Source organism: Triticum urartu, chromosome 7A (genome assembly GCF_056163025.1).
Source record: "Triticum urartu cultivar PI428250 chromosome 7A, HENAU_Tu73, whole genome shotgun sequence".
Classification (NCBI taxonomy): Eukaryota; Viridiplantae; Streptophyta; class Magnoliopsida; order Poales; family Poaceae; genus Triticum; species Triticum urartu.
Genome location: NC_141879.1, coordinates 75,326,746 through 75,340,382, shown reverse-complemented (window position 1 = coordinate 75,340,382; position 13,637 = coordinate 75,326,746). Strand labels below are relative to the sequence as shown.

The following is a 13,637-nucleotide window of genomic DNA, read 5'->3' as shown; positions in this document are numbered from 1 at the left end:
GAATGTATATAAGCTGCCGGTAGGCCCAACGGGGCAGAGAGAGACTGGTTAGGCAATGAGCTGCCTGCTTTAGATAGGAACTTGAGATGATTAGCTCAGGTGGGTTTATAAACCGGTGCGAGCTCCTCTCCGTTGGCGAGGTGGGACTAAACTCCCACCACCCCGAGACAGTGCCCGCCGCGGCTTTAATTTGGGCCTAATTTGGGTGGGCCGTACCAGGCCGGCCTTACACGCGATTATCAGCTGGAGAGGGAAAAAATTCCCCATTTCATCTGGCAGATACGAACCCTAGGTATTTGCTTCTGTTCCCCATTCACTCCGTGAGCTCAAATCCCACATCTGGCATCGCCGGCGATGGGGGCCAAGAAGGGAAGGAGGTTGCGGTCGGCAAGTGATTGCCGCCGCGCTCAAGAAAAGTGGGAGGAGGCAGTTGGGAAGTTCTGTCAGGGCGATCTGGAGAAGAGGGCGAATGTGGAGGAGATCTGCAGCTGGTTTCCCAGCTTGCTGATGTTCATCGACCACGGTAGGGGTCTCATCAAGGTGCTTACGGGCAATGATAAGAAATCATTGTTTGGTCCTGCTCGAGGAGTTGTTCCAGTCCAGGTTTTCCTCTGGGCTATGAACGAAGCGGAGAACTCCCCGGATCCGCGTCAGCGTGTGAGGTGGTACATGTACCGCTCGCGCCGCCGCGCCCCTCCTATTCCAGTGCCAGATCTTGTCGGAGTGTTGCTCGCAGTGCCTGCTCCGGTTGATCTGTCCAATGTTCACTCTGACAGTGATGTGGAGCAGAGCAAGGATGACAGTGATAGTGAAGATGTGGAGCATAGCGAGGATGAGAGTGATAGCGAAGATGTGGAGCAGAGCAAGGATGAGAGCGGGGAAGAGGAGGTTGTTCTGTTGCTGGACGATAGTGCTGGAGAGGAGGAGCAGGATGATGTTGTCCAGGAGCAGCCGGCAGACGTGCAGATTGTGGGTCCAGGGATCCCGCAGCTCGGAGACAGGACCATGCCGATTGAAGCGGAGACCTACATCCGTATGGGTATTCGTCACTCAGAGCGCATCAACAAGTTGAAGGACAAGAAAACAGAGTGATGGCATGTCAATGTCTTCAGTTAGTCTATCTGAGTGAGTCAGTTTGGACCCGTTTGATAGCATACTATGTTCTAAGTTCTTTGAGAATACTTCAGTATTTGAGATTATGTTAGTTGTATTTACAGTGAGCTGTTTGGTTTCCCCTGATAAATGTGATTTTACTACTGCAGTATTGGTAAAAATACAGTTATTTCTCTGCATGAAAATGTAGCCTCTTTTTAAAAAACAGAGTTTGTGAGTGCTTAAATGCAATGGCTATGCAGCACAATTTACAGCATACCAAACAGTTGTATGTATTGTGAATACTCCAGAAATCTCTGTTTTAGTCAAACCATGTTATCTCATATGTATACGCAAGAATACTGTAGTTTTTAATACGTTGGTTCATATAGTACCATGCTACCAAACCCAGAGAACTGCAGTAAGTGTTAAGTTATGTAATGATGAAGTTTAGATAGTGCAAATGTGATGTGTTCAACCTGTCAAGTTATGTAATGCAGTTGTTAATGTAATGCATGTGTTATCCTTTTATTTTCATAAATAATCCCATTTCTACTTTCTCTATAATCAAACTACTGAGCCATTGGATTGTTGATTGATCTATTTTTCAGACAAAGGAGCCACAAAAAAAGTGCTGGAGGTGGGAGCAAGACTGGGGTGGAGAATCAACGGGGCAAGAGTGGAAGGATAAAAAAGAAGACTCTACTTCCTGCTGAAGATGTGCCCTTTACTTTGTTGCGATGTTTTAGTAGTTGCTGCTGTTATTTTGCGGTGCTCATGACCTTTGTAAGCCTAGGATGATGGGTTAGGCAGACTGCAGGCCATGCTGGATTTTGGTTATATAGGTTTATGCTGGCTTGAAGTGAAAATAGAACATTATTATTGATATATGGATCAGCAACTTCTTCAACTCTAAGGTTGCGTTAATTTGGTTCCAGATTCTAATACATAGCTTAACCCTGCAAGGTTATCATAATCTCACATTTGTGTTTGGAAACAATCCTAGTTAGCCTAAATTACTGGTTGCAATGGAAATGTGTGCATTGCCATGATGTTTACGTATTTCATTTCTAATATATATTTTAAATATTTTAAAATCAAATCTATTTCTCCTCTTTCATTAATTCCGACAGCTTTACAATTCAAATTATGCAAGATAATGCGTTCTCTTTCATTTCACTTGTTAAATAAAATATTTCTTTTTAGTTTTATCTTTGAAAAAATTTTAAATCACATATATATTTTTCTGTATTACTTGTTCTGACAGTTAGAAAATTCATGAATGTGCAAAAAATTGTTGTGTTATATTCTTTTATGAGGTGATTTGAAGAACTACAAATAATGGTGAGAAATGCAAAAAGTGAAATATGACAAAAAATAGCCCGCCTACTAGCTGCATACTACACAATTCAACGGCCAGCATACGACTAGCAACCCAATTATTTATTGGGCCAGGATGCAGGCCCGCCAGATTGTGATAATAGGCAGCTAGTAGGCCCCACTGGGCAGAGACGGATGGGGTTAGGCATGTGCTGCCCGCTTTAGAAAGGAACTTGAGACGGGAAGCTCAACCCGGTATATAAACCGGTGTGAGCTCCCCTCGCTTGGCGAGGTGGGACTAAACTCCCAGCACCGCTGGGATGTGCCCGGTGCGACGCTCGCTTGGGCCTAATTCGGGTGGGCCGTCGCAGGCCAGCCTCACCCGCGCACAGATTAGTACCACATTTAAAACCGAGCTGCTTCAATGTGTTATATTTCACTTATTCAATGTGTACGAAAAATTAATGTCTTATATTTCACTTATTCAATTAAATATTTATTTTCTTTTTATCTGTACAATAATTTAAAATGTACCTTAATGTTTTTTGCTGCTGTGTTCATTCTTTTCTTCCATGGAAGAGTATTCATTTCCTTTTTACTTTTGCATATTTTTTTGATTTGATTTGGCATTATTCAACAATAAGAAGAAAAAAATGATAAATTCCTTTTTGTTTGCCTGAGAATCAACCTCGGCTGTCATGCCATCCGGTGTGGGATCCCGCGCCCGAGACAACGACAGATCCGGTCCCCGCGCGGGCGACCCATTCGACGAGCGCCAGTTGGCGCGGGGCGACGCGCCAGGTCCGGACCCGCCCGACCGCTCGGTGGAAACAGCCCACGTGTCGGACGCAGACGGGCCACCCGTGGATCCTGCGGTTGGTGGAGTAGGCAGATCCGCCTAGGATCCCATGCGCATGACTGCGCCGCTGGATCTCTCGGGATCGGCGTCCGCAGGTGGATCTTCCTCGTGTCTTGCGCCAGACTCCCTTGGCGTTATCTGTTGCTTCAAATCACGTTGCATCGTTTTTTTTTTGCTACATTTTTGTTAGCCTTTTCCTTTTCTACATCATGAAGATCAGGATCAGTAGCACCATCAATCACATGATCAACTACTCTTTCGCCCCCTTGATCAGTACGATTTAGAGCTCCGGTGGAAGCAAAAGAATTTCAATGCTTAGCCGAGAACCCGCATTAGGATGCAGGTCAAACAAGGGCAAACTATTTCGAAAGTGATATGATTTATTGGTTAATATAATATACTTAGACCTTACACAAATGAACTGGCCACAATGCAGATAGGACTTGATCATTCAGTTCAACAATAAACCACAAAACATACTTAAAATTCATCACAAATCCCCTTCAGCTTCTTGATCTTATCAACGTACCCATGTTTCTGTTTGAGAAAATCTGCAATAATATACTCAAGTTTTTTCTTCTCTTGCTTCAGCTAGTCCCTCTCTCTCATCACTTGGTCTCTCTCTAGCACCACTCGGCCCCGGTCTTTCTCAGCCTTTACCCTCAGGACCTGATGTAGATTGGCACAACCATGGTCTGCCATCTTATTCTTCTCCAGCTCCTCTTTGAGATCGCTAAGTGACAATCTTGCATTGCCCAACTACGTGAGAGCATCCTCCTTGTCAGCCACCAGTTTAGCAAAGTCCATTTTGAAAAATCTCAGCTCTTCCTCTGTCCTCCTATTTTCTCCAATTAACATGCATTTGTCTTCAGCATTCTTAATATTCTGTCTCAGCTTCTCGTCATACATGCTCCACAGTTCTCTTAGGCAGAACTTCGTAGCCACCGACCACTCCGGGTCTATCCATTCCACATAGTTACATTTCACTTCTTCCTGCAGTATGAAAAAATATGGTCTCAATCATATATGCACAAATGCAATACAATTACATGCAATGCACTAAAAATATGGTCTCAATCATATAAACACAAAATGTAGCATGCAATGATATACATATATATGTATATGGATCAATTAACTACAAGTATATGCTATTATATGCTAAAACAAATATTAGACCGTGAAAAAGACAACATAAATACGGAATTTGTAAATGAACAAATTAATTGAAATTGTATGCAATTTTGGGCAGATCAATGGATTACCGCGAAGTAAGTCGAGCACGAGGTAATGTAAACATATATTTAAAGTATGGAACAACATACCTTCTGACCACAGGCAAGAAAACGTCTACCAGTGTCCAAGGAATCAAAAGCAACTAGCCTGACGCAAGGTTCTCGATGCAGACAACGAGAAGACAAATCGTGAGCAATGCCACTCCATTCATAGCACGGGATAGTCGTAGGAAGCTAAACGAAACAACAGAGATAATGCACAAATCAACGCCCTGCGTTAAATACCGGAAATGAAGAACCCTAACCCTAAGCCTAGCACTATCTGGAGATTATATAGTAGGAGCGTACCTACAGGCTAGTCACGGATTCGCCATCCGAAGAAGAGATCGACCCGTCGCTCCACGAAACCATGGCGTAATGTGACCGGCGGCAAGACGTGGATCGGTGGCGGCGGCGGCGGCGGTCGTAGTGGATAGATAGAACGCGTGTGGAGATCGCGAGGGAAGAACCACCCCGACCAGGTGGCCAGCGCGGCCCATTTAAACGGGCTGTAATCAAAATAAAAATTGTTAAATGGAATCTGCAATGGGAGCGGCCGTGTGTTGCACCGTCTAATGGCATCCTTCACCCCCCCTCCACGTCATCGCGACAAGCGACACGAGTTACACTACAAGCCCTGAAATGGTGGGTTTTTCTTTTCTTTATGAGGTGAAAATGGTGGGTTTTTGGAACGAACTCTATACTATAGACCAAAGTGAGCTGGTATCTTCCATATCTAAATGGTGGTGAACCAAAGGAGTGAAAAAAATTAATTATTACCACACATAATTACATCTTCTATATCTAAACAACTAGCCACCACTAACCTATTTCTCTTATCATGCAAGTTTCCCACATCGTCATTCAACATGTATGGAGAAAGGTCCACTACAACATGCAAACAAAAGATTCCCGCAACAACATATACATGTTACACGTAAGCATTTATCTATGAATATATTGCAAAACATTCCCGCAACAACATGTCGGGTATCGTCTAGTTTTCTAATATAATATAACTAGAGTGGACAACACAAAAGATGACATCATTACAATGGCTAAAATGCTATCCATTTTCCATGATTAAATTCCCTAGTGACCGCCTCCTGTTTAGTCCATATATGCTACAAGCACTATCTCAAGGTACTGGCCTCTTGCAATATTATATATCATGTATCATGTATGCAGTAAGACATTGTAAACACCTCACTATTAGATCACTGGATTCATCCTAACATAACTCTAGAAACTGTTCTACTCTTCTTCGCCCACCACGCTTCTGCACACGATAACAGGAAAAGTTGATGAATGACAAATTAAAAACAATTATAACCTACAATGTGTACAAAAACTTACTTCTTATTTAGTTTGCATTTCTTGCTGCGTTTAGTGTGCCCTAGCAATTTGCATGCACCGCACCTGATTCTGATCTCGTCGTACGAAAGTGGCCTACCATTTTTCGACATAGGGCGGTTCTCATCTACCTTAGTTGCACCTTTCATTGATACTTTAATAGGATCTTGAACTTCAACTATGTTGCCTTCACCATCGTCTACATATTCAATTGCACAACTACTAAGATCGGCTGTTTTCTTACTCAAATTTTCCTTTAGCTGATCATACTCATGGCTCCTAGCTATCATGGTCTTCAAACTCTCCTGTAACTGATCCCACAAAGCTGGGTGTTTGCATGCTGCATGCATAGCTTCTGAAGCCAACACACTGACCTGGCTATATTTCATTCTTTCAGCTGCTCCAGTCCATCCAAATCCCAACAGATCACTTGTGCGCCTCGCGGGCAGTCCCAACCTTGCGTCTTTCGTGAACCGCACAAGAACTAAACACTTTCGTATTTCAGATATATTCAAGTACTTCAGTACATGGAATATGTGCTTGCAAGGTAGACCCTTTCGAATCATTCTTCTAGAGCTGCACCTTATAGTTTCTGCGGAATTTACTGGAGTGTACTCCACCCAAAAACGGCTCTTCCGGTTATTCTTCCAGGCCACGATGTACTGCTGTGATCCGTCTCCGAGATTTATTTCTACAATCTCCATGCCGCCAATTTTCCTAAGATCAGCTTGCAACATATAGAAGTTTGCTGGAGTGAAGACGTGAGAAGCAGCTATCTCAATTTCCCTCGAGCTAGTAACTACCACCGGTACACTCTGTGAGGCCGTGCAATCATCTCGTGCCTCATTCTCACGGATACGTACAACGGCGTTCTCATAGTGCAAAATCATATCCACCAGGGTCATTTCACCGTCTAGGTGGAGGTGAAGGCATGAGTTTAGACTTTCACTCCTCTGGTTGCTTTTCATGCCAAGACAAAAACCCTCTGTCAGATAAGCCGCGGCCCACAGTCTCCTCTTCTTATACATCCGTCTCAACCATGTTACTGTTTTTCCGACTGCCATCTTTTGGAAAACGTGTGCCATCTCTCCTCAAACGTGGCCGTGGACGTGTTGTAGTACAGAAGAGTTTGGAACTCCTTCAAGGACTTGTGACTGAGGTGAATCTTCATTTTTTTTCTATATGCCGCGTACATATACGGTGCCACACGTCTGGCAAGACTTGGCGAATTGCCTTGATCATCGTAGCGTCGGCGTCCGTGATAACACTCTTCGGCATCTTTTGACACATGGACCTCAAAAAAGTTTCCAGCAGCCACACATATGTCTCTTCGGTCTCGTCCGAAACTATGGCACAAGCAAAAACAGTGGTCTTCCGGTGATGGTTAAGACCAACAAAGGGTATGAATGGCATACCATACCGGTTCATCTTGTACGTGCTGTCAAATACAAGCACGTCGCCGAAGTCCTCATAGTCATGACGAGACTGGGAGTCACACCAGAACATCCTATTAATATGTCCTTCCTTGTCTAGCTTGTACTCAAAAAAGAAGCTAGGATCCCTCTGTTTCCTACTGGCCAGGATGCCTATGACTGTGGCAGCATCACCTTTTGAAAGCAGGTTCCTCTTCTCCCTGGCGCAAAGGTTGTATATTTCACGCCTGGTAAAACTAACACCGCCATACCATACATGTTTGCTGATGAACGAATTCATCATGTCGTGAATTCTAATCCCTGCAGCTCCCATGGACAGTATCTCAGCTCTCTTGTACTCTTTGATATTTCTGTGGGACCAAAGAAAAGGTACCTCGTCCGGTCCTGCCAAGATATGGCTATGCTTGTCCTCAAAACTATCAACATACCAAACCCCACACTTTTGGTCAAGCTTCACGGTCAGGTGCGCTTTGCAGTGGCAGCGTGTCTCGGGTCGGAGCCTACGGCTGTGTCCTTCCTCGGTTAGCAACCTGCTATCACGTTTTCCTTGTCTGGAACAAACAAACCGCCTATAACGCATATGATGTGACTCGGTTTTGGTATACCTGACCCTATTCTTTCTAATGCTGAAACCATTTTCTCTAGCATAGTTGTTGTAGAAATCATACGCAGCCTCATGAGACGTAGAAGTCTTTTGTATTATCTGCATGAACATATCCCTCTTATCATCTGCACTAGCAGTATCTTGGACATTCTTTTTCCCCTCAACTTCTGTCACCTACACAATCATAACATAGCCATGAAAACAGTTTTCTATGGTATAACATTACTTCCATACAACATTCATTACATACATACCTCACTCATGATGACCGGCGATTGCGACTCCCCAGAATCAGGTGCAGCTAATGATTCGACATCAAGGCCTGTCTCCGCGTCAGATTCACCGTAATAGTCATACGCATTATGACATTCGGAAATGAGCTGAAAAATATAACACAAATACATAAGTACTTATAATATAATATTCCAGGATTTATTCAACTTGCATGCATGCCAACAAAAAATTCCACTTCCATACCTGACTAATGTAATCTTTATACGAGATCTCCGACTTGTTTTCCTCACCATCATCATGCTCATTGTTTTCCTGACCATCATCATGTTCATCCATCTATAAATTTTCAAAATATAATATTGTCGGATGCCACCAAAAAATTACAACATGATAATGCGACTCACATTAAGATCTTCCAATACGTTCCCATTCTCTGACCTATCTCCACGATCTGAATTTTCATCATCTGACCAATCTTCTATCCAGTCTTTCATCACTTCTCCAAACTCCATGTCATACATCATATCAGTTAACTCATCGTCCGCCATTTCCTACAACAATTAATATGTATCATCGCATGTGCAAACATTATCAATGCTGACATATACAACACCTAGCGCACGATCACGGATGTTAAACAAACTACCCCAACCGGAGAGCGCCCCAACCGAGGGCGTTCAGATCGTGCACACAACCGGCGCCAACGACCTCTAATCGCCCATGGATCCTCCCTCTCTCCACACCGAGCAGCGTTAAGGTACGTCCCACGAATCCAGTACGTGATCACTTTGGATCGCGAGAAGCTGCGCTACCCGTGATAACATGCGCCGCCGGATTCCTAGCCCACGGCACCAGTCGTGATTACTTTGGATCGCCGGATACCTAGTTAAGCCGCCGCATCAAATAACGGAGCCGTCGTGCACACAACCGACGGCAACCGATGCTAGGTTAACCCTAGAAAGAAGAAACCCACTTTAGCCCGCGTGATCACTCTGTATATCACGACGAGCAGCACTGCCAGAACAAGATCTGCGATGGCCTGGACCGCCAGAAAGCTAGGTTACCCGCCCCGCTAGGTTAACCACTACGACGAAAACAGCGGCAGCTCGTTCGATGCTGTCGTGAGCGAGACAAACGTGGGGAAACGAGATGCAGTACCTGCGAGCGCTGGAGGTTGACGACGGTGCCGTGCGCGCTCTTGGACGAGATCGCCGGCGATAAGATCGCCGCCACCGATATTCCTAAAGAACCTCACCAGAATGATGGAGGAGCTGTGTGAATGATGGAGCGCGTGATTGATTGAGCTACGTGATTGATGGATCGGCCGTCGGCAGGTCCTACCTGGTCGTGGGGTCGTGTCATCCTTTTTTTTCGGGATGTCACCGTATACATACGTATGGATCATACGGGTTATACGGGGCTTGGATATGGGCTACGGGGCTTGGATATGGACAGCGGCGGGCCGAAGAAAAAAATAGATGGCGAGGGTAAAAAATACCCCTAGAAAATTGAGTTAGGGGGGTGCACCGGAGCAAGCCTCAAAGATAAAACAGTGAACTGTAGGATCTCGTCTTACCCAATTGACAAAACGTGTCTCTAGAATGAGATTCCAACTCGGCACCTTAAAATGGCATACCTATAAAGGATTCAAGACGTATTTTTAAAAAAGATACAGTACAATCGAAGTTGCTCACATACACAAGTATACACTCAATCATATGAACGCAAGCACACACATTCTATCCCTCTGAGCATTCCCGAGAGATTAAGCCGGGATAGCACCTTAAGATTTTATAAAGTCATCATAATTGCCTCGTAGTCGGCTGACACGTAGCCCTCTCGTTCATTAGACATAACCAAACTACATACGGATTTAGATCGTATGATCATATCCACTCACCACCAATTACACGTGAGGCTCTTATGCGATGGAAGCTGGCCTCGAAGCCGTCCACGTGCTCCCGGCCAAGCGCCACGGACACCTGCACCGTGCCGCCTCGCGCTCCCACCAGCATCACTATCTCCGCCGCGCTGAGCATCGACACGATCTCCGCTCGGCTTGGCTCCATGAACCGGTGCGACGACCCCTGCCTGGCCAGCCTGTCCCGCGGGACGCCCCGGATGGTCTCCGCCCACCGGTCGGCGTCGCCCAGCGGGTCCTCCTCCTCCACGTGCTCGCGGATCGCACGCCGCACAGCCGCGGCCGCGCGTGCGAGTGCGGCGCCGTCGTCGTGGCCGCAGAGGTCGCCTGTCTTGGCCCGCGCGTAGCAAAGCTTGACGCAGTTGCCGAAGAAGCCGGGGTCCAGAGGCGGGCGCAGGCGCCGACGGCAGTCCGCGGGGAACAGGAAGTACACGTCTTCATCGTCAGTAGCCCCGTGGTTCGGGTGCTTGGCGCGGGCGAAGGATGTCCAGAGCAGGGACGCGATGGCGATGAACGTGGTTGGAGGCTCCGGCGGCTGGTCCTTGTCGCTTTGTTGCAGGATGCGGCGCTTGAGAGACTGGATTTGGGAGGCGGTGAGCAGGTAGGTCCTCCTGCTCTGCCGCGTCCAGTCCGGCTCTGTGAGCGTGTTCACCGTGGGCAGATACGGCGCCGAGAGCCGGGCAAACTGGCGTGTAGCCGCCTCTGCTTTGGGGTGCCGCAGGATGCCCGCCCGGTCGAACATCGGCGGTGGCACGAGCCCTGCCAACGCCAGCGAGCCATCTCGTGATGCGGTGGCCCATGCACGCATGAACTGCGAAAGCGACTGCCCGTCAGCCACCGCGTGGTGCATCGAGACCCCGACGGCCACTGCGCCGGCCCCGCCGTCATCGCCTTGCCCTGCCGGTGCCGGCCGCGTGACCTGGACGGCAAGCACGGGCGCCGGCAGCCTGCGCACCTCGAGCTCCGGCACGAGCTGCAAGAACGCCTCGGTGTCATGCTCGGCATCCCGCGCTAGCCGGCGCATGTCGGCGGCGTCGCCGGAGTACTGTGCGACGACGAACCTCACACCTGGACGGACAGCGTCGGGGGAGCATTCAATGGCGACGTCGCCATCGGTGCAGGCCGCAAGCTTGCCGGCGAGCGGGGTGAAGACGGTGAGCGTGGCGGCGAGGGAGGACCGCAGGGAGCGCACGAGCGCCGGGAACGGCGGGAGGTCCTCGCCGTCATAGAAGAAGAGGCGCTGGATCGGGGGGAGCGAGAGGAACAGGGTGTCGAAGAGGGAGAGCCTGATGGGGCCGTGATCCGACGGCGGACCGGTGGGAATGATCTCCGGCCGGACATGGTTGGTCTCGAGAGCTCGCACGCGGATGTTCATCACGGCACCAAGAAATAGTACTACTAGCTAGAGCTCACTGCTGGGTGATAAGTGGTTTATTTTGTTGCCCCGATGATGATGTTGGTTATGAGCCGTTCGTTTGTCGTCCGCTCGCAGGCGCTCCCCGAGCCACCCGTTGGTGGTGAATTCGACCGTGAGCTGATATCGGTTTGCATTGCATGCATGGTCGCCTTCATTCGAGATGCTGGGTGCCGTCACGACTCTAGTGACGTAGAGACTGAATGAAGAGGCCGGACATGAAAAGGACATGAAGGATATGAAGATGATTGATTCATTACGTACCGGTTTGCATGCATGGTCGCGTTCATTCAAGATGCTGGTTGCCGTCACGACTCTAGTGACGCAGACCGAAGGAAGAGGATATGAAAATGACGGGACTCCTTTTCTAAAAAAAAATGAAAATGACGGAACTATGCATAATGTTGTTTCAATATCTACTGTTTTCGACAGAAGTAAAAATAAACACAGATATCCCAGCAATGAATACAAAATGGACAGGAAGCATATCCCTTGTCATGACTCAGGAAAAACAACTCTTGAACCGCGAATATGTGCGTGTATTGGTTCTCGGGTGCATCTGCACCCCGCATGTGAACAGTAAAATCATTAAAAATATTAAGAAAAACAATTTGTTTGTGATGCAAGATGCTCATGTGCATGAAGTCCGTGCCAAATTTCCAGCAGTTTGGACATTTCGGTAGCTCATAGCAAAAAAAGACAAATTTGGGTCTGTGGAACTTTTGAAAATAGCACTGCTCATTTTGGATTTTTGGTCACGAGCTCCTCATATGTCATTTAGCCATGAAATTTTGCACGCACCTGGCGCACTGAATCATTTTGCATCCAAATAATTCAATTTTCTAGTTTATGCTATTTTTTTGATTTTACTGTTCAGTGGATGCAGATGGGCCCCGGCACTGAATATCCACAAACTAGTTCAATTTACTAAGATGGTCGTGTGTTTTTTCATAGGTCAAGAATGTCATGTGGCACCCTAATTACTGAGGTAACAATCTAGATATGTCTAGAAATTACATGATAACACCAATTGAGAAACTAATGCAACAAGGAATTCAGAAAAAAAATTATATATGTCTCTAGATAAAAAAGATGTGAAGCTAACTAACTATCTCCTCCATTTAAAAATATTTGCAGTCTAGGTTTATTCTAAGTCAAACTTCCCCACACTCGATGAACTCTATAGAAAAATAATACCAATCTATAACACCAAACTAGTTTCATTAGATTCATCAGAAAATGTATTTTCATACTCTATATATTTGATGTTGTGGATATTAGTAAATTTTATTATAAACTTGGTTAAACTTATAGAAGTATGACTCAGGACAAACCTATAACTTAAAAAAAAATTATAAAGGATGAGGTAAGCAGTAAAATCAACCTCGAATGATTACACATAGGCTGAAAATATAGACTGGTCATGGGCTCCTTTGGACCTTGGTTAAATTTCATTTTTGTGTAAAGGTTACTTTTCCTGAAACAACGGTAACATGGTGCCATGTGTCAATATTTTTGTTCCAGTCCAATGTATTGTGTGATCTAGTGTTTTTTATGTCCTGACATGGAAAATAGGTCCGAACTGATGCGATGACATTTTTGCAGGAACTACTACCTTAAATTGCCATCATTGTTTGTTGTTTTTTTCATCTTGACTTGAGAAAAAAGATGTTTTGTCTTTTTTTTTTGGAAAACGAGGTTAAGACCCCGACCTCTGCATCAATCGATGCATGTTCTGTCTTATGTAACATTTATCTAAGATAATTATAACACATTTCACAAAAAAAACCAACCTTTCAAGTCTCTCCTTGAACAAACTAATTTCTATTTGTATCATTCTCGCAATCAAGCTTGAAAAAAATTATTATTTAATACCGAGCATATTCCTGGTCAACCCTAAAACCATCTTTTAAATGAACAGATATTTACTTATGTTTCAATTTGTGTTTTCCCTAATTTCCCTTCGACATTTACAAGGATGCTTAAAATTTAAGTTTGAAAATGACATCATGAATGCTACACTAGTTCAAATAGACCATGTTTTGCATTCTACAGTTCTACAACTAGGAACTTCCGAGTTTTCGCAGCATATGTGCCAGTACACAGGATGTCCTATTGGACGCTTTGTCAAAA

The 13,637-nt window shown here is 45.7% G+C and overlaps 1 protein-coding gene and 1 pseudogene across 1 annotated transcript; both read right to left on the bottom strand.

Moving 5' to 3' along the window:
* Nucleotides 1-5,897: 5,897 nt before the first annotated feature.
* Nucleotides 5,898-8,505, bottom strand: LOC147957937 (protein FAR1-RELATED SEQUENCE 5-like; annotated as a pseudogene).
* A 1,337-nt stretch (nt 8,506-9,842) lies between these two features.
* Nucleotides 9,843-11,617, bottom strand: LOC125530852 (anthocyanin 5-aromatic acyltransferase-like). Its single transcript, XM_087535002.1, has one exon. It carries the CDS (start codon nt 11,463-11,465, stop codon nt 10,056-10,058), a length of 1,410 nt encoding a protein of 469 aa, XP_087391128.1. The 5' UTR covers nt 11,466-11,617; the 3' UTR covers nt 9,843-10,055.
* Between the last annotated feature and the right edge of the window lie 2,020 nt (nt 11,618-13,637).